Raw genomic sequence first — 27,060 nt, 5'->3', positions numbered from 1 at the left:
CCCCAGCCTTTTCTTCTCCAGGCTGAACCATCCCAGGTCTCTGAGCCTTTCCTCATATGTGAGATGCTCCAGTCCATTAATTATCTTCATGGCCCTTGGCTGGACTCTCTCCAGTATGTTCATGTCTGTCTTGTACTGAGGAGCCCAGAACTGGACACAATACTCCAGGTGTGACATTATCAGTGCTGAGTAGAGGGGACAGATCACCTCCCTCAGCCTGCTGGAAATACTTTGTTGAATGCAGCCAAAGATACCATTAGCCTTCTTTGTGGCAAGGGCACACTGCTGGCTCACGTTCACCTTGGTGTCCACTAGGACCCCTAGGTCCTTTTCTGCCAAGCTGCTTTCCAGCTGGATGGCTCTCGGTATATACTGGTGTATGGGCTTGTTCCTCCCCAGGTGCAGGACTTTGTACCTCTTCTGGTACTTTTTCCAAAAGGAAAATACTCTGTTTTGAGATAACTTCAGAAAGCAACGTTGAACAGAGCTGGATTATTTAAAAAAACAAACCCCAAAAACCAACAGAACTTACATCACAGTCTTGAAACTCCTGAATGATTTGATTTTCTGTTTCTAAGGGTTAATTGCAACTGCTACTAACAGTGCATTACAAAGTGGAAAGAGTCTGTATTTGCAGTGTGGATGAGTCTGCCAGCGTAAAGCCAAATTCTAAAGGCAACAACGTCATTAACTACATGAACTGTTGTGTTTTGGTATTGACTTTAGGCAATAGAACACATGTTTTACCGCAGAAGTATGGTTGTGGCAGATTCTGTGACTCACATCGCTCAGCATCTGCAATATCAGGCTCTTCACTCTATTTCTGTAGCCAAGGTATGTAATCCAAGTTCTAATAATTAATAATTCTTAGCTAAGCATTTAAAAAAAAATCTTCATTTTAAATTATTTTTCTTACTTTTGCAAAAATCTGTAGTGTTGCTTTATCATAATCAACAGATATATAAGCTTTCCAGTAGGTCAGAGCTTTGCCCTAGAAACTGTACAGCATAGATAGCTATCTATTTTTGACCAAGAATGGGTCCTCTCCTCTAAACTGCTGCAAGCCTTGTCATGTTCATCTTGTGTTCTTTTTAGTTTTTATTTCTAGTGACTTTCGCAAACAGACCTTTTCTTACCTCTTTTCTGATGCACATTCTTAAAGCAATCTGTTACAGGTCTAAGCAAACAGGCTGTTATTTATTTAAATCTTTGTCTGCTTGGCAAAATAGCAGTGGTTGATACACGATGGCTTACAGGAATCTAATGCAGGCATAAATTCACTATTTCTCTGTGGGGTGAAATGGCTTCTGATGGGGAGACACTGTAATCTCTACATATTATATCTTTCTATAAACAAGATCAGTTTACCGCACATTTTGCTTATCAGATCTTGAATTTCTGAATTCAGGGCAAATGGGAAAATGAGATAACTGTTCTTGATGTATTAGTGATTGTTTTATTCTTTCATCACGTTCAGTAGCAGAATTACAAAGGGGAGATGCTATTGATACCAGTGCAGCTGTTAAATCTTCCTTTTAATTTTTTTTTTGTTTGTTTTGACCATGCTCACTTAAATGGATTACAATTATAACAGACTTACGTATATTGGAAGTTTGATATGTTTGAAATTTGGCTGTAATCTCAACTTACATATCTGGCATCTCCATATTTTCTAACATAAGCAAAAAAAGTTGTACTTCTAAAAAGCTGATATATACGTGTGTGTGTGTGTATCAGGAGTAACATGAACTGAAGAAGTTCCAAGCTTCAAAGCTACTAAGAAAAACTGTGTATCTTCAAACAAACTGTTCACATATATTTAGATAACTTTCATAACCTTTTCTATTTTTAAATGCATAGAAATATGCTGAGACTTGTGTATTGAGTGGATATCAAAAAGAACACATCTGTGAAGAATTCTTGATATTTTGACTACTTTTCAGAAAAGATGTAAGAGGCAAATGCTGGTAAATACAGGAGTTCGTTAGTACTAATCTTTTTTTATCTGCTCCACTTAGAAACAAAGTGGTGTAAAGTCTAAGGCATATACTGAACATAGCTTTAGCATGTAAGGTTAGGAGCTTCATGTTGAACATACTTAGAATTGTTTTTAACTCTTCCATGAAACTGTACCTCTTCTGAGTTATGCTGCTACTCACATGAAACTGTACCTCTTCTGAGTTATGCTGCTACTCACAAATACATCTGTGACTTCAACTTCTTAGCCAGAGGACTTCGTTCCCTTAATTTGTTCATGCAAATGTTTTTGCACTTAATCTTTCTGATAAATTAGAATTTGTAGAAAATTGCAAGTCATCGTTATTACCATGTTTATACTTCTTCTGGCTCTTCAGCTATAAACTGGATTTTGTTAGCAACAACAGGGAGTCACTGATTGAAAAAAAAATTAAAAAATTTTAAATTACATGTACCTTAGAAATAAAATTGGCATGCAGTCACATGCGGCTTGCACAGTATTTGTATACTGTACGACCTGACCCATGTTCGTGCTGAACTGCACATATTCCAAGTGTATAGATAGGTAATACCACTGAATTGACAGAGTAAGTGAATCTGGATTTGGTTAGCTCTGTTCATAAAACATAATTTGTTTGCAGAAGCACTCAATTTATGACAAGTCCATAAGCTTTGGAAAGAAGAGGTAAGCTGTTGCTTTTGGGCTTAAGTAACTTTTCTCTGAATTTCTGTGTCTTTCTCTCATCAAGAAAAGAGTCATTTCTGATAAAAAATACAGTGAGCAACGCCTGGATGTCCTATCTGCTTTGGTGTTGGCCGAGAACACCCTCAATGGGCCAAGTACAAAACAGAGGCGACTAATTGTTTCCCTTGCACTGAGTGTGGGAACACAGATGGTGAGTGCCATGATTGTTCCAGACCTTTACTTATTTGGTGTAGTATCTTCTAAATAAATACAATCTTGTCTTTTTTTTTTTTTTATTTGCACAGAAAACTTTTAAAGATGAAGAACTCATTCCCCTTCAGTTAGTTCTGAAAAAACTAGACTTGATCAGTGAACTTACAGAGCGGTAAGCAGTGGCACGTGATATATAGAAGGCAGTGTAGTGTCACTGGGGCAGCTGGATCTTCACTGTGTGAATTGCAAAATCTGGTAGCTGCATGCTGGTGGTGACTTTTGCATGTATTGTAGACCAGGGATGGACAGAAAGAATTCCAGAGCTAAGCCTGAAGCTTGCTGGTCTCTGGGCAAGTCATATTTTACCTAACTGTTGCCAGTTAGGTAATCCGCTTCTCTGATTGTTTAGAAACTCTGTCACTTTCTTGGATGGCTTGACTTTATGGTAAGCTGAAGTCTTCCTCTTAACCCAAACCCAAAAATTATGAGTTAATACCTGTCTGTTTGGGAGATCAGGTGGTTAGTTCACATGTGACACCATGTTTTACTGCTGCTGTAGTTTTAGTGGGCACTCAATTTCCATAATGTTGGCTATCTGAAAGCCAAGTTAATATCTGGGTTCCATGCATACTTTATGGAGAGAGACAAAGACCTTCAGTGGGTGACTCATGGGATAAATTCCTGGGATAAGTGTTGTACACAGGTTGTATCAGGAGAGGCCTGTTTCTCTTTTTTGACTTACAGGAGAAACTTAGAATATATGTTTGACTTCTAGGATACTAATTGCATGCAATAAGAAAATAATTATTTAGGATTTTGCTGTAATGTAACACTTAATTCTTTCAGAGACTGAGTAAACCTTTTTTCTTAAGCAGATACCTTTTCGTTTATAAATAGCCTAGTGGAAAAGAAGGGGGGGAAAAAAAGTTCTTTATTCAAGAACTTTCTTATGAAGGACAATGCATCTGGAACATTAAAGTAACCGTGTAAAACTTAGGCTTGAAACGCAGTTATCTTTAGTTTAAACACACTAAAATAAATATCACTGTATTAAAAGAATGGCTTCTTCCAATTCTGTGTCTAATAAGTAATCTTGTATTCTAGAGTTCGAGCACAATGTGACTGTTGCTTCTTATACTGGCATCGAGCAATCTTTCCAATCTATTTAGATGATGTGTATGAAAATGCTGTTGATTCTGCTAGACTGCATGTAAGTAATCATGTTAGTAACTTAGTTTAACAAGCCACTGTAGTGGGAGGAATTTAGAGGAAGAGAGGATAAAGCTTAGACTTAAACTCTTAAGGAAAAAGCTCAAAAAAAAAAAAAAAGTAAAATGCAGGCAAGAGTTACTACCAACGCAGAAATTTCTTCTCAATCTGGAGAATATAAAAGCAGTCTTTGTTCTAAATCTAATTAAAGTATATCTGTTAGATTGCTCTAAAAATCTCAGGTTGCTAGTTGTTAACTCTGGGTCTCTGTGTGTGTGCCTGTCTCTTTGTTCCTCTCTTCATTCATTCTAATTTGAAATGAAAGCTTTTGCTAGGCTTGAACATTAAAAGTCTTTGTTCCACATTGGGTTACGTATTTATAAAGCACATATCACTGTGTTCAGTGATGCTGTGTGGGATAGTTGTCCTGTAGATTTTTCCACCCCCCATCTCTCCTCCCTTCTTTGAAGTAGCAAGTATTTGCTGCAGAAGTGAATCGTGCTTTGGCATACTAATCCTGATAAAAATCAATCATCTATTCCAGTATTGTGCATGCCATGGTCAATTACAGTACTAAAATGATTATAGTGCAAATAATTTCAGATGAAATAGCTAATAATTGTGACCTTCCAGTAAATGGATCAGTAGTAACTAAATACTTCAGATGAACGCATTAAGGACAGGAAACTTCAGTAGGGTTTATGAAGTCTGTTTTTATGAAAGTGGGAAGACTAGTGATATTGATTTGTTTGTTAGCTTTGAATGCTGTTTGAGATGCTGTTGACATGTCTGTCAATCTGTTGGTTAAGCATAATAGTTTCTTTTTTCAGTATATGTTTAGTGCACTACGGGACTGTGTACCTGCTATGATGCATGCAAGACACTTGGAATCATACGAGGTGCTTCTGGAATGCTATGACAAAGAAATCATGGAAGTGCTCAATGAGGTAATTTGTTGTGAATGGAAATTAAAGGCAACACTATGCTTGGAATATCTTATAGGCCAGCATCTATTGTACCAAACCTGATATGGTCTATAAAAATAGCACAGAGACCTTTCAGATTGGTGTGAAGTTTTTTAATAAATAAAAGTCTTCACTGATGATTTTGGTTATTTAAGACCTGTTGTTAATGGTATCCGTGTTGGCTGGGAACATGAAAATGTTGCACTCGAAATTACGTAAGTTGGCAAAACTTCAGTTACAGATTTGACTATGCAGACAGAGGAGTGCTTTTTGTCAGGTTAGCTTCTGCTTGTATGAATGCCTAAAATAAGTACTACTTTTCTTAGTATGTATGCATGGCTTTTAGTAATGAAGGCTCTGTAAATGTAGGTGGCCTCTTTAGTGAATTATTATCTAGAATTATGAAGGATGTTTGACAGAGAGAAAATGTGAATTCAGATTTCCCAAGTCCTAGGTTTTAACCTTTGAACCACTCTTTTTTTGTTTGACTAGTTCAAAACCAAACATTACATATTCTGCAGAAAGTCAGGCCAAATTGCTTATTGCAAGACTCTTCCTCACTGATTTGGGTCTTATTATCTAGATAGATAGCCCTAAGCCTAGTTCCCCTTAAGATGAGAAGTGAGAATACTTAAGTTAAAATTGTGTTGAACTCCTACGTGGAAATTTTAATCATGTACAGAATGGCATTAGGTGGCTAAACCTTTACCTTTTCTGAGCTGTGTAGCTTTTTCTTGCTATTGTGTACTAGAACAAGAACACAGGAATTAAATATTGTTCTGGTTCCCAAGTACTGATTCACTTTGACTTGTGTGGCCCTGCCAAAACAAAGCTGTCTTCACTAGTTTAATCAGTCTTTTATGTATCTCTGGAGAGAGATGTTAGTTCTGCTAACAGAGCATTGTAAGCGGACACTGAATGTGACTTTTTTCTTTTTTTTTAAAAAACTTTCCCAAATAGCACTTGCTGGACAAATTATGTAAAGAGATAGAAAAGGACCTGCGTCTATCAGTCCATACACACCTAAAACTGGATGACAGAAACCCCTTCAGAGTTGGTATGAAGGATCTAGCTCACTTCTTCTTTCTGAACCCAATACGTTTTTTCAATCGATTCATTGACATAAAAGGTGAGGAGTTATATATTTTCTTGATTCCATTATTTTTAATCTCTTTTACACTTTGGCTTAGTATATCTTTTCACTTCTTTCCCACACCTCCCTAACTAAATAGGTAGTACTATTTTAGTTCATTCTTTTATGTGTTTACAGCTTATGTAACTCACTATTTGGACAAGACCTTCTACAACTTAACGACTGTAGCTCTTCATGACTGGGCCACCTACAGTGAAATGAGAAACCTAGCAACTCAACGCTATGGTTTAAGTATGACTGAAGCACATCTTCCTAGCCAGACTCTGGAACAGGTACAGTGCCCAGAGGATATGAGTATTATTTGTTCCATTACACTGTCATACTAGCTAGCTATTCAAAGGACTGAGTCATTAAAATGAAAGTACCCAAGATTAGAGAACTGTTTGGAAAAAGTGACCTTTAATTTCTGGTTGTCTTCTGAGACAGGATCTTTATCTACCTTTGGAGATAATACTGGTACCAGTTAATTTCATGTTGGACTTATATCATTCTTTTTTTAACATAAGATTTAATAAAAAGCAATTGGGTATACAAAGTCAGAGAATGTTTCTTCAAAATTCAGTGTCAGCAATTTGGCAAGCAATACATCTGGAATACAACTGTCACAAGTCTGGAATGACCTTTGAATGGTGGGTCTTTTCCCTGGTTTATTGCTTGCTTCTCAGCAGGTTCTGCTTAGTGATCATCAAGAGAAACTGTTTCATAGGCTGGACATGGAGGACTTTGGGACATCCATGTTTAGCTTAATAGGAGAGTGACTCAGAGCCTCCTAGAAACTGCTAAACGTGGTTACATCTCGAGTAAAGTTGTAGTTTCATCAAGTTAATTGTGAAGGCATTCACTGTTACAGGATTGGTGCAAAAGAAATACAACTTGCATATTTCTGAAGACTCTCCTTCAAGAGTTTTAGTATCTTGGATATTTTTGGCCGTTAGCTTCATTCCCTCATTTGGGTTAGCACAGTGGTGAAAGCTCTTAGAAATGCAGCCTCTTTTTTCTAATGTTCATGATGTCTATGTCTTCCTAAGTTGAAAGAGGGCATAGAACTAATCTCTAGTTGCTTCTTTGTACAAAAGTGCAGTGGATTAGCTTCTGTTTCTGGCTTTGGCTTTCTACTGGCAATATTTGGCCATCACATTGTTATAAAGAATTAAATCATTTCACAACATTGGTTTCATAACATTCATTCTGGTATGAGCTTTACTTCAAAACAAAGACACCCCACACTCCATTCCCCCTCAGCCCCAGCAAAATCCTGATAAAATCCTTGACACACCTGGAAATAGAGTGTATAGATTAAATAGCATCTTCTGTATGCACAGTGTTACTAAAGTGACTCCTTCAAGCAAAACAATTGTAAAACTTAAATTGTACATATAAAACTTCAGTCTTCTGGGCAGGTTGGGCAAAACAATGTAAAAAAAATAGCTAGTTGCTTATGTCTTTGTAGAAATCTATGTGTCTATAGAAATCTCTAAGGCAAGATTCCATTTTCTGGAATCTGAGAACAGCCAAATCTCAATTTTATTTTATTTTTTTTAATTGGGGCTTGTGGAATAGACTGGAGGATTCCTTACTTTCAGGGAAAGTTGGAAAAAAAACAGGCAAAAGTGTAAATTTACAAACATGAGCTGAGCTTTTTTTCTCCTCTAAGCATTATCTTACAGACATTGAACAAAAATTAAGAGGTTCTTCATTTTGCAAAGCAAAACCATTGCTTTCTAAAATGTTTTCAAGTAACTACAGAAATAGTATTCACACACTTTAGTCGTTAGGCATGTCAGTAGTTCTTGAGAATTTTTATCATAATAATTCTCAATAGATAATATTGTTTCAGGGTCTGGATGTTCTGGAAATCATGAGAAATATTCATGTTTTTGTATCCCGCTACCTCTACAATCTGAATAATCAGGTAAGGTATATCCCATACTTTTTCCTGGATTTGTCTCTGATTTGAAGGGATTGAGAAGTGCAGAGTAGTGTGTGTGTAAGAAAACTCAAGCTGAAAATACATAATAACAAGCTGTAAAATAGCTATTGCTGCTCTAGAAAAACATCTTTGGGGATGCTGTAGATAGGTCTCGGAGAATGTTCTCTAAGCGTATTCTGAGTATGGTGTGCCATAGGATCACTGCATGTCAAATATTCCAGTGAAGTTAGGAGAAGGCAGCAAGGATAACTGACTGCTATATAAGGACATACTAAGTATGTGATTTTTCAGCTTGAAAAAAGGGTATCTGAAAATGGGTTATTAGAGAGATGAAGCAGTAAATGACATGGGGAACATGTACAGGGAACAACCCTTTGTGGTTTCTCACAGTGTGAGAATGAGGGGCCGACTACAAAAATGAGCGGCTTCCTTCAAGAAAAGGAGGTACTTTTTCCTCATAGCACATAATTCAGTAGTGGAACTCATTGCCATGGTATATAATGGGGCCAAAAGTACAAACAGGTGCCAAAAGAGTTTAGACCAATTAACGTAGGATATAGTCTCAATAAATATGGGAGTTTGGGTACATCATCTCCTTTGGAATTGTTGAATCACTGCATTGCGGAAATTCAAGAACCTACCAGATAAAGTTTATTGTATGCATGCTGTATTTTCTTGATTCTTTCCCTAATCACCAGTTATTAGCTGCTCTCGGAAGTAGGATATGGGCTACCTAGATTGATAACTTATTACAGAATCGGTTTTGGGTAAATAACTTTATCCTGCCCCCCCCTCCCCCCTCAGATCTTCATTGAAAGAACAAGTAATAACAAACACTTGAACACTATCAATATCCGGCACATTGCTAATTCGATTCGAACTCATGGAACAGGAATCATGAACACAACAGTGAGTATCTTTTGCACTGTTGTTGGATTTCTTTTTTTTTTTTTTAATAGTGCACAAAAGCCTCCAAACTCTTGCATCTTCTAATGGTTTATTTGGTTGTGCAGTTTTAATAATGCAATAATAATGTTCTGTGTGTATTAATAAAACAATTCAGTTCTTGGACATGACATAAATCAATATCACAATCTCTTGGGAGTTATGCCACTCCCAGTTGTTATATCAAAGTTAATGAAGAGATCTAAAAACACATCAGAGAAGATGTAGATGTTCTCGTGGTACTCTGAATATCAGTAAAGATAAACAATACTTATCAAACTAGCATAATAAATATTTTGATTTCTAAGTTGCCTGCATAAATTAGCATGCTCTAAGTTTCTCTTTATTGACACTTAGTAGACAGATACTTTTGCTGCAGTTACAGCGAATCTTGAAGAACTGCAATGTTAATTTTTTAAGTTCCTCTTGTAATTGTTAAGCTTAAGAAACATCAGCTTTTCAATTTGCGAAATAAAAGCTACAGATCTCCGATCGTTTATTGGAAGACTGCAACTTCTTCTTACTGCAATATTTTTAATGATGTCTGTAGTGTAGGCGCTCATTTTAACGAGCTGAAGGCATTTGCCTCTTTGCAAGGCAGATAAAGGCACTTCCTGTGGCATGCCTGCTGCAGCAGGAATTTATCATTGTGGTTCTCAGGTTTGGATACAGTGCCAAAGGTATTTTCAGGTTGGTGCTTTCCAATGTGCTGCTCCGCTTCTTTCTTCCTCTTTGCTGTTTTCTTTTTCCCATTCTTCTGGCCCTATCAAAAAAAAAAAAAAAAGGAACTTGCTGAAATATTGAACCTGCTCTCAAGTTGTTACTTGAAAAGTGGAAATGATTACAAAAATAAGGTTTTCAGGCTTTCTTGCACTATTGGAAATAACTTCTCTTACACTATTCTTCTGAGAATGATTTTCTTCTTGTTACTGGAATAGTTAATCTTGGGGACTTAAGTTACTCAAAAAAAAAAAAAGCCGTTACTCGCGTTATGTCCTGATGATGTAGATTTATTTACTTCAGGTTGTGAGTAAAGTTGTTTATGCAGACATGAGAAGTAATTGAGATGCGTAGGGTAGAAGTGTGCTTCTGCCTCATGGGAGAGTGTTTTAGAAAACTTTGAGGAAGTGAAAAGGTGTGTCAGCAGGTTATGCAGATTCCACAGCTTGACTGAGGAAGTTGAGCTTGTCTGCCCTTTTCAACTTGAAATGTTTGTATTGCTTCAAAGGGACAGTACAGGATATTCCAGACATAAACTAATGGCTATGTAGGGCAGGTCATTGAACTGAAATAGCTAACTTGTCCCTTGGTCCCTCTGCCCTTCCTGGAAGAGAGTAGGCCTTCCAGGAGAAGGGTTTTTTCTTTATTCTTTTAAACCAGTGAAATTAAAAAGATAAGTTGAGAATAACAAATCAAAGTAAACTGAATAGAAGGTTCCATATAAATACAAGGTACTCAGGAATCTACTGAAAATAGGTTGCTAGATGTGCTTGTTACTTTGCTAACTTTCTTGATTTGACTAATTTTTTTTTTCTTCTAGGTAAACTTCACTTACCAATTTTTGAGGAAAAAGTTTTATATTTTTAGCCAGTTCATGTATGATGAACATATCAAATCCAGACTTATCAAAGACATCAGATTCTTCAGGGAAGTTAAGGATCAAAATGATCATAAGGTATAGTAATTTTTGAAGGATTGAGTGTAACTTGGCTAAAAGAAGCGCTGCTTTCATGTGACTGAAGGTGCACCAAACCATAACATTCCTATTATTTAAATGTGTATCTCCAGACAAAGTGACAGCTTTTGTCCTAGTAAAATGCAGTGTTAGAAATGCCTGTATTCAGGATGGCTTTGTTTCGTTCTGGCTGCTCTGTAAATATGGGGTTGGCTAAAATCATTCTCTCAGTGACCTGAAAACGATGATTTGATAGAGTTATGGTCTATTGGAGGTTCTGAACTTCTGGTCCAAACCATGCTTAACAGTTGTTGTCAGTTTTGAGTAATGAGATTATGCAAATTGAATCCAAAATGATGTGAATATGTAGCACTTATTCCAGTATGTCAAGATTTGGGGACTAGGGTATGATTTTTCCATGCTGGAAAATTGATTTCGTGAAAATGTGAGACACAATGCATTTAGTAAAATAGGCTGCCAGCTTCTTGTATGTCAAGTACTTACTTCTTTTAGGAATACTTTCTTGTTCACAATAAGACTTCTATTTCACTTTTCAGCTTGCAGAAGTTGACTTAGCCAAATGACTTTTGCAAACTAATATAGACAGGCAGGTGTATAATTTCTAGGAAAAAAAAAAAGAAATTGCAAATAGAATTGTATTGATATGATGAAAACATTTAAATTTTTTTTTTTAAGGGTAGGTAATTATTCTTACAAATTATTCTAAAATATTTTTCTAGTATCCCTTTGAAAGAGCAGATAAATTCAACCGCGGCATCAGAAAACTTGGAATAACCCCGGATGGCCAGAGCTATCTTGACCAGTTCAGACAACTCATAAGTCAAATTGGTATGAAATGCTATCTAAGACAATGTTATAAATGTTATTAAATGAAAGAGGTCTCCATAGTCCAGTAACTGAACTTTTAGCTCAGGCTAAAACTAGATTTAACTCTAGTCAGATGGAAAGTACTTCACTTATATTCCATGTGAAACAAATACTCTCATCCAGTTACACAAAAATGGCCCTTGCATCTCTTAATCCAAAATATAGCTACAGCTTGCATAGATGCCTGTTCCCTTTTAAGTTCATCTTTTCTTTGTTATGGAAGTGACTTTGAGTGTATTTCCCAGTAAAAAAATAGTACTCTTAAGTTCATGTATTTCAGGAAAAGGCCATATATCCAGCTGCACTATCTTTGACGCATGACATTACAGTGGTATTTTCAGCCATTGATGCTGTAGATGTGCAGGACTGACCTGAACTTGCAAGTGTTTAATGTGTCCAGTAAAAAGAGTTTGTACTATTTGGCCCTTATGCTGTCAGGAAAGTGAACGCAACCTTGCTAGATGATGCATTTGTGTTTTATTTCTCTACATAGACTTTTGATACCGGGGTTCAACGTAACTTTTTAAACTTGGCTTTCAGAACAGTTTCTTTGCCAAAACTGTATGGCAACTTTAATGTACATTTCAGAGCTTATAGGAGTTAGGAAGAGTGTGTGTGTATATATTTAAATAATTATAAATTACTTCCTTGTTTGTTTTGTGTGGTGTATGTTGTTTTTTTTTTAAGGCAACGCTATGGGTTATGTACGAATGATAAGATCTGGTGGACTTCACTGCTGCAGTAGTGCAATTAGGTACTTCCACAAATATTTCCTTTTTCTGTTTGCTTCTCATTCCTTTGCTCCCTATTCGTGCTGATATTCCCTAGGTTCTCACCCATCCCCCATAAATTTTGATTAAAAAGGTCCATTTTTATGTCTTCATTGAAGTGGAATTACCAAAAACAGTGCTGGAATTCAGAACTGTACAATCATCGCCATAAAGCACCAAAAATCAAACAAATTCTATGGAAAAACACTGCAAAAGAGTTAATAGAATGTACATCTAAGTTGTCAGATCTTAATTAAGTCAGTAATTCCTGATGTTAAATCGCTTCAAGAGGGTGCATTAAGGAAAAACAGTACAAGCCTTGAGGAACTTGGAAAAGACATTTCTTTGATGCTTCTTTCTGTATGGATGATTGTGTTTATATAAGGTCATTAAAACACAGTGACTTTTACATACAAAGATATAGTTTGTTTTCTTGCAAATAATAGTAAACTTATAGTTATCAAGTGCAGCAAATGCTAGAGAGGAGATGGTATAACATAACTTCAAGTAGTTCAAGCCCAGAAGACTAAATTAACCACATTTATAAATTATGGTCGATACTTCAGTAAACATAGACAGTTGAACATAATAGTAACAAACAGTAAGTTTTCAGGTTTGTTCCTGATCTGGAAGATATCGTTAACTTTGAAGAGCTGGTGAAAGAAGAAGGACTCTCGGAAGAAACACAAAAAGCGGCAAGGTACCCTAACATCATGCTTTTGAGGTCTGGGGCAGGGATTGGATGAGAGAATTGTAATTTTAAAGTTGTAAATGCAGCTGTTAGTTGCATTTTTGTGTGTGTGTGTGTGTGTTAAAAGTTCAACCGATTTAACGCAAAAATATTTCACAGAATCACAGAATCGTATAGGTTGGAAAAGACCTATAAGATCATCGAGTCCAACCGTAAACCTAACGCGACCAAGACCACCACTATACCATGTCCCCTCTTAAAAGCAGAGAAGATAAAAGCAGTTGTTTTTAAAATGCTGAATGTGAAGTGGCATTTCAGGAAGTTCAGATTGGACATTAGGAAAAGGTTCTTCACTGAGAGGGTGGTCAATCACTGGAACAGGCTCCCCAGGGAAGTGGTCATGGCACCAAGCCTGTCAGAGTTCATGGAGCATCTGGATGACGCTCTTAGTCATATGGTTTAGTTTTAGGTAGTCCTGTGAGGAGCAGGGAGTTGGACTCGATGATCCTTATGGGTCCCTTCCAACTTGAGATATTCTGTGATTTGTACTAATAGACTGTTAGAACCTGGTTTCTTGCTAAAATCCTTGTGGTTTAAAGGCCAACAAGCTTTCCTCACCACGTGTCTGACATCTACTTTTAGAATGTGCAGGGCCTTTGGAAAGTATTCATAAACCTTTTCTGAGGAAATTAAATCAAGAAACATGATTCAAGGTGGCTGGAGAGGTAGGGTGTAACCTTGGACACTCTGGTCCGAATACTGGATTGTAGGTGCAGCCAAAGAGTGAAGAGAGTGTTGTTACCCTGAAGAGTGAGTAAGCAAGGAAACTTCTAGGAGAAACCAGGTAACACATTGCTTATCCTTTGCAGGCAGTTGGACTCTGTCCTCAGTGACCTCACGCGTAACTTTGCAGAAGGAACAGAGTACTTCAAAATGCTTGTGGATGTATTTGCTCCTGAATTCCGCAGTCCAAAGAACATGCATTTGCGGAACTTCTATATAATTGTTCCCCCACTGGTTAGTATTTGCATTGTGTGTACCAGTACGTATTTTTAAAAAAATTTATCAGATCAGGTTTGTGTTTAAATATTTTGTATTAGGCTGTTGATTATCATATTCTACTTTCTTCCCTGATTATGAGTGGAATTGCTTTGAACGTGGCTTTGTTGATAGTTGTCCAAAGCCATGTTTTTCTTTGCTTACATCAATTCATGTACTAGCACTCAAAAGATAACTTAAAAAATTTCTTCTCTGTTTGAATCAAATTTGGAGAAGCTAAGATGAAAAAGGAGGAATTGGAACAGCAAGGATGAAGGGGGTTTAAAACCATGTTCTTTAGCTTTTTCATGTGTGTGCTCTTTCCACATCACACTAGCTGTCTTCAGGTGGTTTTAATGTCATGATCTAATGCAGTATAATTGGGGCATTCCCTATGGCAATTGGACCTGCTTTTGCTAATAAGCTTTGTTTAGAAAGAATCCAACTGAATGAGGTGATGCACACTTGAGTGCAGCATTCTGGGCATTTGGAAGCAGTTCAGTTTGAAGTCCTAAATGAGATTACACACAGATTAATGTGTAACATCCCATTTTAGAAACTAATTTTGGAATGTCGATGAGCCATAAACTTAAGACTGTGAGAGGACAGGTATGTCATGGTGATAGAAGTGAGGGAAAATAAAGGCTCATGACAAATACTTTTGTTCTTTTTCCTTCCCATTTGTGGAGTTTTTTTCTGATAAATACAGGTTCAGGAATATACTATCCATTTTAGTTCTAAAAAGGCATTTCAGTGTAGTTAAATTTGAAACTGTCAAAGGTTTTTGCGAAGTTGTTAATGTACATACTACTCTTGAGACATGGAAATGTTATTGCATACAAACACATGCCCATCGCTCGATATTACTGCCTGGATCTATTGTTCAACATCATCGTAAATGTAAGGCTATTGAAATATTTTTACTGTTTTCTAAATAGAGTGAAATAACATACCGTAGCTTTAAAACACTAATATCGTTAAGGTTTCCAGGAACCTGGGCTAATTATCCTTTACTTGTTTGTATGTTTACCTCTAGTAATCACCAAGAGAATTGCAAAGTAATAGAGTCTGACAAGAACAGCAAAGATTAAGGTGTACCTTTTAGTTTTATGCATATGCAAATGTTTTCCAAAGCTTAACTTACTTTCTTCCCAAAAAATCTAGAAAAAGCACAAGTTTTCATACAAAAATGCCTAATGATGGGAGACACAATTAGCATAGTTTTGGGGGTGGAATTATATTCATAGGTAACAGCATGTGTGTGAATGCCTTTTTAAAATTTGTGAGTGTCTCTTGATGATTCCAAGACAGCTTTTCACTCTTTCAGACCCTCAATTTTGTGGAGCATTCAATCAGTTGCAAGGAGAAATTGAATAAGAAGAACAAAAGTGGAGCAGCTTTCACTGATGATGGGTTTGCCATGGGTAAGTTTCAGGACACTGACTAGCCTTTGGGTAAGCGAACATAATGGATATTTACAAAAAAAGTTTTGTTTATATTTTGTGTGTTCCCATAATTAAAAATTCCATAAATTAAATTTGGGTTGTCTTGGCTTCAGCACAATGGATTTGAGGGCTGCTGTTGTGTTCAGAATCTCCTAAGCCGGGAATAGATGAGTATGGGAGCAGACAGTTTTGTTGCATGTTAGTGCTCCCCAGTTTCTTTCAAAGCTTGCAGATCTCAGCAGATGAGAAGGAATGCAAGTCCTTGGATAATTTGTGAGGTTTTCAAAAATTGAAGCTTGTTCTTTATTATGATTTTTTTTTCCTGTTAGACTTAATTGTAAATTAATTGCAATTTAAATTTTATTTGTGTGGGAATTATCAACTTAGGCTGATCTATTAAAGACATTCGCAAAACGTTTTACAAATTACATGTTGACTTCGGAACATGGCTTGTTAATGACTACAGGTGTGGCTTACATTCTGAAGCTTTTGGATCAGTACCAGGAGTTTGATTCTCTGCACTGGTTCCAGTCTGTTAGAGAGAAGTATGTGAAGGAAATAAGAGCAGTAGCTAAGCAACAGAATGTGCAGTCCACTAATCAAGATGAAAAACTACTACAAACTATGAACCTTACCCACAAGCGACTGGAAGTTTGTTTGCAGGTATAGCATGGGTCTACTTATCTGTTCTGTATTGAGTTGTGCACTTACCCATCACAATTCAGGTATCTGTTTTCTGACAGAGCTTATCAAGAGCAAAAAACATAGAGCATTGTCTACAGCAACAATGCAAAAAGAGTATAGAGACTTGGGGTGTTTCCGAAGGGGATGTTGCGTTTGTGATATTTGAGTGAGGCAGGAACTTGACCTGGTTGATTGGAAGTCTTTGTCCCATGGAGTTTGAAATCTAATGCAACTAAAACCTAAATGCTTAAATAGGAGAGAATAACTTTTTGGTTAAATTTATTGTAACAAAGATTTTACATAACACTGTGAACCTTCAGAGTTGCTTGGGTGTTAATTCTGAGTTACTAAGTTGAATGATGCACCAGCTGTCAAATAGAGGAAAGATGCATTTGAATTTTGAAGCATAGCAGTTCAGGTTTCATCTGTGGTGTAAACGCGCGTTTTCTCGCTTGCACACTCCCCCCCCCCGCCTTTTGATTTGAGGAGGCTATGGGACAGATCTGTAGTTGGCTGTTTATAAATCACCCATGATTACATTCTGTAACAGCACATCAGTTGTTGAAATAGATAAAGCCCCATAAGTCCTCATGACTTGCACAAGTGTGCACTATGTTTGGTCCTCTGCTGTTACAAAAACCACATCACTGAACCTTGTTCAGAAACTGATCAAGCTTGTGGTCATTTAAATTATTGGCTTGCATGATTTTCCATAGGCAAATTGCTTCAAATTCTCACTGCTGCTACAAACCTCATTTTCAGCCTCAGTGGATTAGAGGCAGATTTATTGCTCTGATGCTGCTTTGCTTAAATTACCCTTTAATGTTTTTGGCTGACATTTCCTTTGTAAAATGCAGGTGAACAAGGTTTGAATGGAGGAAGATTTTTCAAAAGCATTTAAGTGACTTAGATATTGAAATCTAGTTGCTTTAGTTGCTTCTGAAAAATCCCATTTATATCTGTCTACAAATTCATTCTTTTTATACACTGACACTCCTCTTCTGTATCTTTTTCCCCTAGGAATTTGAACTCCTTTATTTCTCACTAAGTAGTGCAAGAATTTTTTTCAGAGCAGATAAAACTGCAGCAGAAGAAAACCAGGAAAAGAAAGAAGGTGAGTGAATGCTATACGTAGAACATTTTGGCTCATGAGAGAGTGTGCCTTAGTAGGGAAAGTGCTTTTTTTTTTTTTTTTTTTTCTTTTTTCCATAGCTGCTTTCTTGCTTAGTGGGTTGATTCAGTACTCCAGAAAGAGTTTTATGGGGTCAAGGGTGATTGAGGAGTCAAGAACAGCTCACAGAGGCATTCTTTGGAATGGATGAATTTCAAGCTGGGCTTCAGGGGGGGGAACCCCCAAAAAAACGCCACCACAAAAAAAACCAACCCAAAGAAATCTGGGACAGGGAGAGCTGCATACTTGCAGTAATAATAAATTCAGTAACTTCAGCATCATGCTTACTCTCTCAGTTACCAAATTTGACAGTGACAGTCTTTTCTGCACAACCTTAGCTGGTGTGAAATAAACTGGTGTTTTTCACCTGTTGTTTACCAGCTGTTTTTCAGTTTATGTAGATGGATGATGCAGATACTATAGGTGACTTTCAGATGGTTATGTTATGTTTTGATCTACCACTGAATTATATTCAAAGGGTAGGATCTTGATTTGTGATATGGTCTCTTGACTAGGTAACACAGGTATTTTGTGTTGTATATTCATGCTTATATATTCTCCCTCTTGAATTCTGGAAGATTCTTTTGGGTATGGGAAAATTATTTTCAAAGAAATGAGAATGCTCCCAAGGATTAAGATATGGAAGTGCAGTTCAGTCACAAGTTACTTAAAAACTCAGGTAGCAGTATATTAAAAATGGAATCGGTAAATAATTTGTTCTGACAAAGGCACAAGTGACCTGTGAGGTTACAGTCACTGGAGCCAAAGATCAGTTTTCTTCACTAAAAAAAGAGTTTGCAAAGAAAGGAGTCTTTTAGCATGAATTTATATTTGATCATATTTAGTGAAGTTGCTCAAATAATTGTTCAATTCAAACCAACTACAAGCATTGTGATCAGTAAGAATATTACCCTGGCTTCTTTAGGAGAGCATTCTGTAGAACATCAGTTAGTTACATTTTAGGTCAAATAATCACTGTTGTGATATGTGTTCAGTTCCCTGAAAAAGTGTTTTGTGGTGAGAAAAGCTTGAAATGCATGCCAGGGTGAAAAGCTTTGAACATGGGAATATCTTTGCCTTCTACCGTAATATTGGGACTTGGACTCTGCGAAATGTGTGAGCATGTATGTGTAATCTTGACACAAGTTCTACTGATGGCAGAAACCTTTCACCCCAAATACAGATTTCTTCATAGGGCCAGGACCCTTTGTGCTGCAAGGTCAGTTTGCATATGCTGACCATGGTATACTGTATCAAGCGTGTTATGACATCAGCATAACATATATGCTAAGACTTTAACATTTTATTCAAGGCAGTAAAAACAAATGTGATCCATGTCTTTATTTTTTGTTTTTGTAGAAGAATCTGTTAAAGCAAGCAACGGAGATCTTTCCAACTCTACACCTGCAGATCCTGTTGTGAAATGATCTGGCTGGTACGGGTGATGATTACTTACTCAAACAATTCATGTTCTTGTTATCTGTAACGCTCTGTAGGGGTAAAAGCTCTAGATTTGATTTACCTGCTCTGTTAAACCCAAGAGAAAATGTACAGTAATATACTAGCATCCAGTGAGGCTAGGTCTGTGTTTGTCTATTTCCTGTAGAAACTCCTATTTTTCAGGAGTTTACGTTATTTACAGCACTTTCTTTAGATTGAAAATAATTATATAAAATGTTAACCTTGCAGATAGTTATTTTAAAGTACAGATGTGCAGATAAAAAAAATCTTACTAATTTTTAGATGCATTCTTGCATCTCTAACATAACATTTAAAAAAAAAAAAAAAGAAACAAAGACTCATAGACCATTGGTCTAAGATTTGAACTGGTGCATCTCTTTGACCAGAAAAAAAAATTGAATCAAGATATTGTGCGTATCTGTTGTCCAAAAAATAATTCAGACATGTTTTTATGCAGTCCTGTTGTATTTAATGCAGTCACAGATTACACTGTAGGTGTAACAGTGTATGTTGTGAATGTATGTTAAAGCTATTACACACAAAATAGAAATCCTTTAATTAATGTTTTATTCCACAAACCCTTATTATTACTCTAGATAATATTTGCCCTGTGGGAACTTAGGATCCTGTCAGGCACTTATTTTCCCCTGCTGCTTTTTCCCCCGTATCAGAGAATGGGAAAACCAGAAAAGTTAACGTAATAAATTACTTCTCATTTCATACCGAAGGTCTGATTTGCATCTACAGAAGTAAGGAAATCCAGAGCCAAGACAGAACCACAATCAGCTCTTCCTTTTATGACCAGACACTGTGTGATGGGTGTCTGTAATTAAGTGATCTTACACTTCATGAATATGTTGTGCCTAATTGCAAGTTTCAGCCTCAATTCTGTATTTCCTAGCCTTTGTAGGTCTGTTGTACCGTCTGTGTTGTTCATACAGTCTTACCTGCCTGATTATTAACAATAATTGCACTGCAGGCTTCAGAAGCTGCTGAACACTGTGAGAACTCTGTATAAATATAACATCTGTTAATGCCTGCAAGTAGAGGTTCTAGACTGTGCAAGAGTTACTCAGATTCCTAACTTAACTAAGTAGTTAGACTTAGCTTAAAAGTAAACACCACTTTCATTAAAAGATACAGTTGTGTTTTAATCTCCCAGAACATAAAACACTTCTAGGTCTTACTAACTAGAATAAACTACTCTAGCCAGTCCAACTGAGAATTACTTTTTGGGTTTTTTTTGGCACTCTCAACTGTATTTTTAGACCATACTTGCCAGCTTCTTTCATCTCTTCTAATTACAAAAAAGGTAATGTTTTAATGGTTCAAATTGTTCCGCCCACCGTTGGGTCACTGGTTAAGACAATTCGTGACATAATTGTGATTTGCCCTTTCCTGCCAGTCACTTCAACACTCAGAAAGCCAGGACAAATGTTTTGTTGCCAACTGGAAAGACCTGACTGATATGAACGTCCTTTCGTTGGTTCGGAAAACATGACACAGAAGCTTCTTGAACTGTTTAAATCAGCTGGGCTCATTCAAATTTTTATTTTTAATTCATTAGAACTGCAGAGACTGCCCTAAAGAATGCTGCATTACTTGATTTATATTTTTGCTTTTTTATTTTGATAGAGATATTTTTTTTGTAATTTGTGTACACTTTTGGTTTTGACCAAATTGTGCCCGCACTGAACACTCAGTAGCGCTGCTGAGATCAGCATTCTTGCTGCTGCTGCTAATTTCCATACTGCTGCAATTGCAGTGTACATATTTCCATATTCTTATCTCATCTAAAGTCACGTAAGTTCTTGGCTTGGAATGGCCAAGCACTACATTTCCTTCTTCCACAGCAACTGCGGAATTGCATATAGACGGTGTTCGTTTCCCCCAGGATGGAGCTGCTAGGTAGCTCTGTACAGTCAAGACGTTACCCGTGCTCTAATAAAATCTGCACTTGTATTTTCCATTCTCCCATTTTTTTTGAAAGACACGATCTCGGATAGGTAATACTTTGCAGTTGAACATAAATTGAACTGTGTGTTTTCTTAACATATGGTGGTTACCAGTCATGTGGTTCTGGCGATGAAATTCTACAGGAAAGACATAAGCCTATTTTTATAGAACCCTGTTTAATCTGGGAGACCTGAATGTATACTATATGTGGCAAAAATATATACATACACACAAATATGTACAGTGATAATAGAGCTATTCTTGCTAATACAGGATTATAGTTTATATTTCCTTCTTTCTTTTTGTCATGTAGCAGCATATACATGCAGAAAGCTTTTCTCATCTGAAATACAAGGTGGGTCCTGGATTGGGATGTCTCTCTCCTCTGTGTCAGTGAGAGCCACATTAAATCCTTTTTTTCCCCCCACAAGGATCTGAAAGGGGTGCAAAATTCTTGCTGTGGTGCTACTACTATTTTCATTGCTTTTGCCCTCCTGTTCTGATTATAGGAACAAAATGGACCCTAACTGGTTGTCTGGCGATGAGGCGATGGAGCTAAAACAAAAACTCCCCCAAACAAAACTGACCGTGCTCACTAAAACTTCCCAGAGGTGATAAAAGGAAAGTGAGGATGATGAGTTTGCTGCAGGGACATAAAACAGATCTCTAGGTTTTTTTCCTTCTAGTCAGGGGCAGAACAGGCTGAAGGCCAGGCTCTCTCCCTGAGAAGGCAGGTGCCACCACTGCCCTCGTGTGTTCAGTCTTGTGACAAGGCTGCGCACGTACGAGTAGTAACAGCAGCTCTTCCAGAGGTCTTGCAACCCCTGCTTCTGATACGGTGCTGTGCCCTTTTATGCCAGAAGCTGCCAGGGGGCTGCCTTGCCCTTCCTCCCTGCAGCATCGTGGTTAGGGGGAGCGGAGCACAGCTGATGCCTAACTCACTTCCCTCCCCGAGGTCAAAAGGTGTTTGCATTGACCGGTGGTAAGCGATGGCTGCAGCAGCACCCAGCTGGTCTGTGCTTCGCTGGGAAGTGAGCTGCTGCTGCTGCTGCAGGGTAGATTGGGGAGGTCCTGATGTGGTCTGTAATCAGAAGTAAATTTGAGTTTTCATCTGATGTCCATCAACAACAGCTGTTTTCAGCTTCTCAGGTACAAAGGACCAAATGTAACATTAATGTTTCCTAACTCATTGTACAAAAGGGTGTTTTGTTACCTCAGTCTCTTTGGTTTGTGAGTAGAGAATGTTATGTACATAAAACTGTGTTAATAAATGTCATTTTGAGAACCTCATTCTTGGTGTCTTCAGTAACATCAGCTCAGTAGGTTTTAATTTTTTTAATAAGACAGCTTCAACTTTTATTTATGAAGTGTTTGTGTCAGTTACTAACAGTTCTCTTCCATGTTTTTTTTTTAAACATTCAACAACCGGCTAAATTGAATTTATTCCATGTCAAATGCTTGCAAACTGGGATCCTTCAGGTGCTGTAGCACAGATTCTGCTTACAGAAAATCCAGTTTCCTAGTAAGTGCTTGAGAAGAGTTAAATTAAATTTGAGGAATTTCAGCTATTTGTTCTAGTTACTTATCTTGATTAATACAAACTATGCCACAGATTATGCCCCCCTAATAACTACTGTTTATTTTATTTTTGTTTGTTCTTGCAAAGTACAGTTTCTCATGTTTTCAGGTTAAAGTGGAAGGGAAAAAATCTAAACTTATTAGCCAAATACATATAGTGTCTAATTTCAGGAAGGTACTATGAGACTAGTCAATACATTGTAGACTTATAATCTAGCATTTTATTGCTCAGTTTCTTAAAACCAAAGATTGCTGGTAGACTCAGCTGTTGCATGTCACCATAATGTTAAAAATACAAAGAATTCTTATTATAAAAGTACTTATTTGTCCTACAATTATAATCTCTGGCAGTTTAACTTTTAAGAAACCTAACCATAGAAAAATGCATACAACTAACATGCCACATTCACTGACTACTTCTGCTGTTTGCTTGTCAGTGGTATTTGGAATAATAAATCCAGGAGGTACATTATGTCCATTATTTAATTACAGAATGTGAGTGCAGTCCCCATGAAGGTAAGAGTAGGCACTTAGATTTGTTTTGTAAGCTTATTCTAGATGCAATATAAAAATAGATTATATTAATAGGAAAAATTTAGTGTTTAACAAATTATTTTGTAAATAGGCTAGCACAAAAGATAAATCTTGTTACACTTAAACTAGACTAAAAATAACTTCATCTGAAAATAAAGTAAATAGTGCATTTTTAACCTTCATTCAGATGCACATAATCATGCAAACTATGAAAAGTGACTATGGTAGGAAATTTGAGGCCTGATATCTGCTAAAGGAGCTGACAGCTTACAACTTGCACTAATTTCAGTGGAACTGTAGGCTGCTCACCATGTAAATCTGAAGAAATGACATTAACCCTTTGTGGCTGACAGCTGTGCTGTCTGAACTACCAGCAGCAAGGGGCTAATGCTGAAACATTCCTGAAGATTGTCAGCTTCCCAGTCGCACCTATACACTACACATTCACAAATGCAAAAAGCCTCAAAGGCCCAGTCCTGCTGTTGTTCTGTTGTCAATCCAGAGGAAACACCACGCTCACTCTCGCAGGAAAAGGCGGAGGCTGGCCTTGGGTGTGCGCAGATGCCTGAAAACCAGAGATTCTTGCAAAACGACTCCCTGCTTTTCTTGCTCCCACACAGGCTGCAGGAAACAACGAGAGGTTCTTATGCTTCAGACTCCTCCCCTTCTTCATGTATAGTTCCATCCTCTTCTGACTGATCATTGAGAAGCATGAACTTTCCATCATTTGTTAATGGCACAGACTTCATTAGCTGAGCTAATGCTTCTGGGTCCTGAAGAAAAACAAACGAGTTCAGCAGACTGCAGCAATCTTGGGGGAGCACATACTTTTCCCAGTACTTCTTGTTAAGGTTTTGCAACTTTTTTTTTATGACAACCTTTAGTCTAAAGGTTTGAAACATAAATAATCCTAAAACCACCCCTTGGGTATATAAAAAGAAAAAGTCATTCATTTTGAGCCTTTATTTTGCTGTTCTTACTGGCATTGATGCAATTACTGAAAAACAAGGAGAAAAATAACTAAAATTATTTACTATACCTGTGCTTATTGCCTGTGACTAAAAGCTCATTCCCCCAGCTTGTTCTGAAATCTTAGCAGCAAAAATATACAGCAAATATTAATGTATTAGTGTCACATCTTTATATAGATAAATTTATCTACAAGGGGCTAGGTAACTTTGCTGTTTGTTTTAAGTGGGAGGAAGGAATATGAGTTTCTGAAAGTGAAACAGCAATGTGTGTGATTTACACTTCTTGTCCCAAAGAGTTTGTTTGGGTTTGTTTTTTTGTTTTTTTTTTTTAAACTTTGCTCACAGCTTCCTTTCAGACATGAACAACTGGATTTGTAGAGTTCTGACTTTGATTTAGGGTGGCAAATTTTAAACAGTTTCTTTTTGCACAAGCTACCCAGGGGCCGTGTTAAATAATGTCTGCAAAACTTTATCACTAGGAGGAGTAGCAGTTCCTTTTCTCACGCACACCAGAGGTACCTGGACCATGTGACCGGAAGCAGAATACGATGTATCGCAACACAGACATAGGGAATGAAACAAACTTACCTTCTGTGCCTCAATGATTTCTTTTCCCAAGCTAATGGCATAGCAAATCTAAAAAAAGAAATGTATGTAAAGTTCAATTGTGTTTTGGTTTGGTTTTTTGATTCCTTAACTGGGACTAAAACACAGAAGTGTCAATGCAAACTTAGTCTTAAATACGGTCTAAAAGCAGAGGTGGAATACAATTCACCATGCTAACTACATTAAAATAAAACTAGCTTAGGTTCTGCTTCAAAGCTCACTTAGGCTGGTAAGACTTGGTACTCAACTCAGTTTTATTCACCAAACTTTATTTCCAAACCTGGGGGATCTTTTCCAGTGCATGTAAGAGTATTATTGTTTCTTAAGACAAAAATTCTCCAGCACGTTCCTTATTTCTAATAGTCTGTTACCATTATATGCAGCAAGCACCCAGTTAACGCAGTTAAGCAGTGTGGCTGTCTTGCCTTTGAAAGCTTTACAGATGACCATGTCTCAACATAGCTGACATTCATTTTTGTTAGTGCTGGTGCTAGACACACACTCTTTCCCCCATCTCTTAATGCTGGTATTAGCAGTCGCATCCTTGCCTCCTTGTTGTACATGCTGCTGCATTATCTATAAATTTGGTCCTTTTTAGACGTAAGCCATCAAAGGCTTGCATGTTAAGGCGTGTTTTCTTGGCAAGAAATTGAGCTGCTCTTGCTTCTCTAGCACTGTTTCCCAGATGGGTAAGCCAAGAAGCCCAAGATGTGTTTTCTAAATAAAGTATTTTATTAAATGTTATGCAAACCTTTTCCCCTTCTGTGTTGCTCTCAAAAATATATGCACTCATGGATTCTTCTCCCAGAGTCTCGCTGAGATGGACCACAAAGCCAATCAGTCGCCTGTTATCCTGATGAGCAGCAAACTGTGTCACAGTGGCAAGTTCAAACTGGAAAAGTATAATAAAGAATTTATTTTCTTTAACCAGCATAGGGTTAGCTTGGTCAAGAGCTCAGGTTCATGTGACTGAGTATTCAATGCTGTGGTCGAAAACCAGATTCAAAACAAAAGTTACTTACACTTGTTCGTGTAACTTGGGTTTGAGGATCTATTAACCTGCAATTATGTGTAGGGGGGAAAAAAAAAGTAAATTATTTTAGAGTGATTCTTAGTAATTTCAAGGTGCTTTATAATAGTAAGGCAATCACTACAGCGATTTTACAGACGAGGAAACACATGCACAGAATCAAATGCTTTATCTGTGATTTCAAGTCCGTCAATGGCAAGGTTCAACTCCAGCCCCTGACTCTCGGCTGTTTGACATGTATAGGTCACAGTATCTTTCTGAACGCTAATTCGGTAAGCATCCTCAGTGTATGGGCTAATACACTAATATGCATATGGACATAAATGCGCTCCAGCTAAAGTGAATGTCTTGTATCAACATATTCTACAGTGACAGTGCTGACAACAGGACAGCGATGCCTCTCTTGCTGTTACTACATGTAAGGAAAGAGAATCTTCCAGTGCATGTTTTTGCATGTTTTTCTGTATCTTTGTGGGGCCTTATAGCCCCACTGCATCCTCTAAATTTTGGTAGGATGTTCTTACAACTTAGTCAGGAGGATGATTTCTAGATACTACAGAGTAAGAAAAAAGACATTTTTACTTAGTAAAGTGAATCTCAGGATCTTGCTCCCTCAAAAGGGTATATTTCTTGGAAAAAACAAAACCAAAAATACTTTACTAATGACAAGCTGTATGAAGAGAACAGAATGTTCACAAGTTGAAGGTTTTACAGTACCTCAAGTTCTTGCTGGTGACCATGAGATGGGATTCAGTCATACGGAATATATTGTGAATGGCACGAGCAGCTAACACTTGTCTCATAGCTTCGTAAATCACCTCACTTGTGTCATCCGACTGAACAGCCATAGATCCTAAAAACCGAACTACGAACATCTGCTGCAAGAGTGAATCTGGAAGATAAAAGGTGTGACTTCTGTCACTGGGCTACTTCAACTTTCCAGTAGCTGAAGTTATCAATGAAATTATTTTTTTCACTTCGGAAATTCAACAGTAAACCTGTGGGTGGTGACTGCGGGGGTTGTGACTTCCTGCTATGAGCCAGGCAGTACTCTGACCCAGTTTTAAACAGTGCTTGAACTGGCGGGGGGGGGGGGAGGGCAGAACCCAAGGAAAAAAAAAAAGCAAACACACACAGTTGCTTGGAAGCTTTAAAAGTGTAACTGGTCCTTTATGCCTTATTTGATTAGCTGGTAGAATTCACTTGCCTATCCTGTTATCAGGTGCACATAAACTGTGATAAATTTATGATTGTGCACACGACCCTTCCATCCAAGCACACTTGCCTTCCATCGAATTAACTCTTATCTTTAAACCTTGTACATTCCTCGCTTTCTTCTATGTCCTTCTGACCTTCCATGCAGCTGAGGTTTTCATTAAGTCCTTCCTTGCTCATTGACTATCACCATAAGACTCCCATTTACAACCAAGTAGCCATTATGCGACAAAGCCGTCATTTGATCAGGCTCCCTTTACGGTTGGTGGT

General features: G+C 37.4%; 2 protein-coding genes across 7 annotated transcripts in view; one reads left to right on the top strand and one right to left on the bottom strand.

The window, feature by feature from the left end:
- The window catches only part of WASHC4 (WASH complex subunit 4), a 40,900-nt gene extending 20,676 nt beyond the window's left edge, over positions 1–20,224 (top strand). For 3 of the 5 annotated variants that reach the window (XM_075502221.1, XM_075502201.1, XM_075502229.1), the window contains 19 exons: positions 727–834; positions 2,727–2,873; positions 2,968–3,047; positions 3,980–4,085; positions 4,915–5,031; positions 6,010–6,178; positions 6,320–6,474; positions 8,040–8,114; positions 8,937–9,041; positions 10,618–10,752; positions 11,493–11,601; positions 12,328–12,394; positions 13,024–13,110; positions 13,971–14,118; positions 15,467–15,563; positions 16,051–16,247; positions 17,289–17,382; positions 18,799–18,874; positions 19,629–20,224. In XM_075502221.1, coding sequence (XP_075358336.1) covers positions 727–834; positions 2,727–2,873; positions 2,968–3,047; positions 3,980–4,085; positions 4,915–5,031; positions 6,010–6,178; positions 6,320–6,474; positions 8,040–8,114; positions 8,937–9,041; positions 10,618–10,752; positions 11,493–11,601; positions 12,328–12,394; positions 13,024–13,110; positions 13,971–14,118; positions 15,467–15,563; positions 16,051–16,247; positions 17,289–17,382; positions 18,799–18,866 — 2,064 coding nt within the window. In that variant the 3' untranslated portion in view covers positions 18,867–18,874; positions 19,629–20,224. Of the gene's footprint in view, positions 1–726; positions 835–2,726; positions 2,874–2,967; positions 3,048–3,979; positions 4,086–4,914; positions 5,032–6,009; positions 6,179–6,319; positions 6,475–8,039; positions 8,115–8,936; positions 9,042–10,617; positions 10,753–11,492; positions 11,602–12,327; positions 12,395–13,016; positions 13,111–13,970; positions 14,119–15,466; positions 15,564–16,050; positions 16,248–17,288; positions 17,383–18,798; positions 19,132–19,628 lie in introns of those variants that run through there. The other 2 variants (XM_075502212.1, XR_012775865.1) reach the window with 2 other exon arrangements.
- Positions 20,225–20,346: 122 nt separating this feature from the next.
- APPL2 (adaptor protein, phosphotyrosine interacting with PH domain and leucine zipper 2) overlaps positions 20,347–27,060 on the bottom strand; it is a 41,640-nt gene continuing 34,926 nt past the window's right edge. For both annotated transcript variants that reach the window (XM_075502246.1, XM_075502250.1), the window contains exons 17-21: positions 26,293–26,467; positions 25,568–25,604; positions 25,297–25,437; positions 24,528–24,575; positions 20,347–23,741 (exon numbers count right to left, since the gene is read on the bottom strand). In XM_075502246.1, the coding sequence (XP_075358361.1) occupies positions 23,613–23,741; positions 24,528–24,575; positions 25,297–25,437; positions 25,568–25,604; positions 26,293–26,467 (530 nt within the window). In that variant the 3' untranslated portion in view covers positions 20,347–23,612. The remainder of the gene's footprint in view (positions 23,742–24,527; positions 24,576–25,296; positions 25,438–25,567; positions 25,605–26,292; positions 26,468–27,060) is intronic.

The sequence above is a fragment of the Mycteria americana genome, chromosome 1, assembly GCF_035582795.1.
Source record: "Mycteria americana isolate JAX WOST 10 ecotype Jacksonville Zoo and Gardens chromosome 1, USCA_MyAme_1.0, whole genome shotgun sequence".
Classification (NCBI taxonomy): Eukaryota; Metazoa; Chordata; class Aves; order Ciconiiformes; family Ciconiidae; genus Mycteria; species Mycteria americana.
Note: the sequence above shows the minus strand (reverse complement) of the source record. Positions and strands in the feature narration are given on the sequence as shown.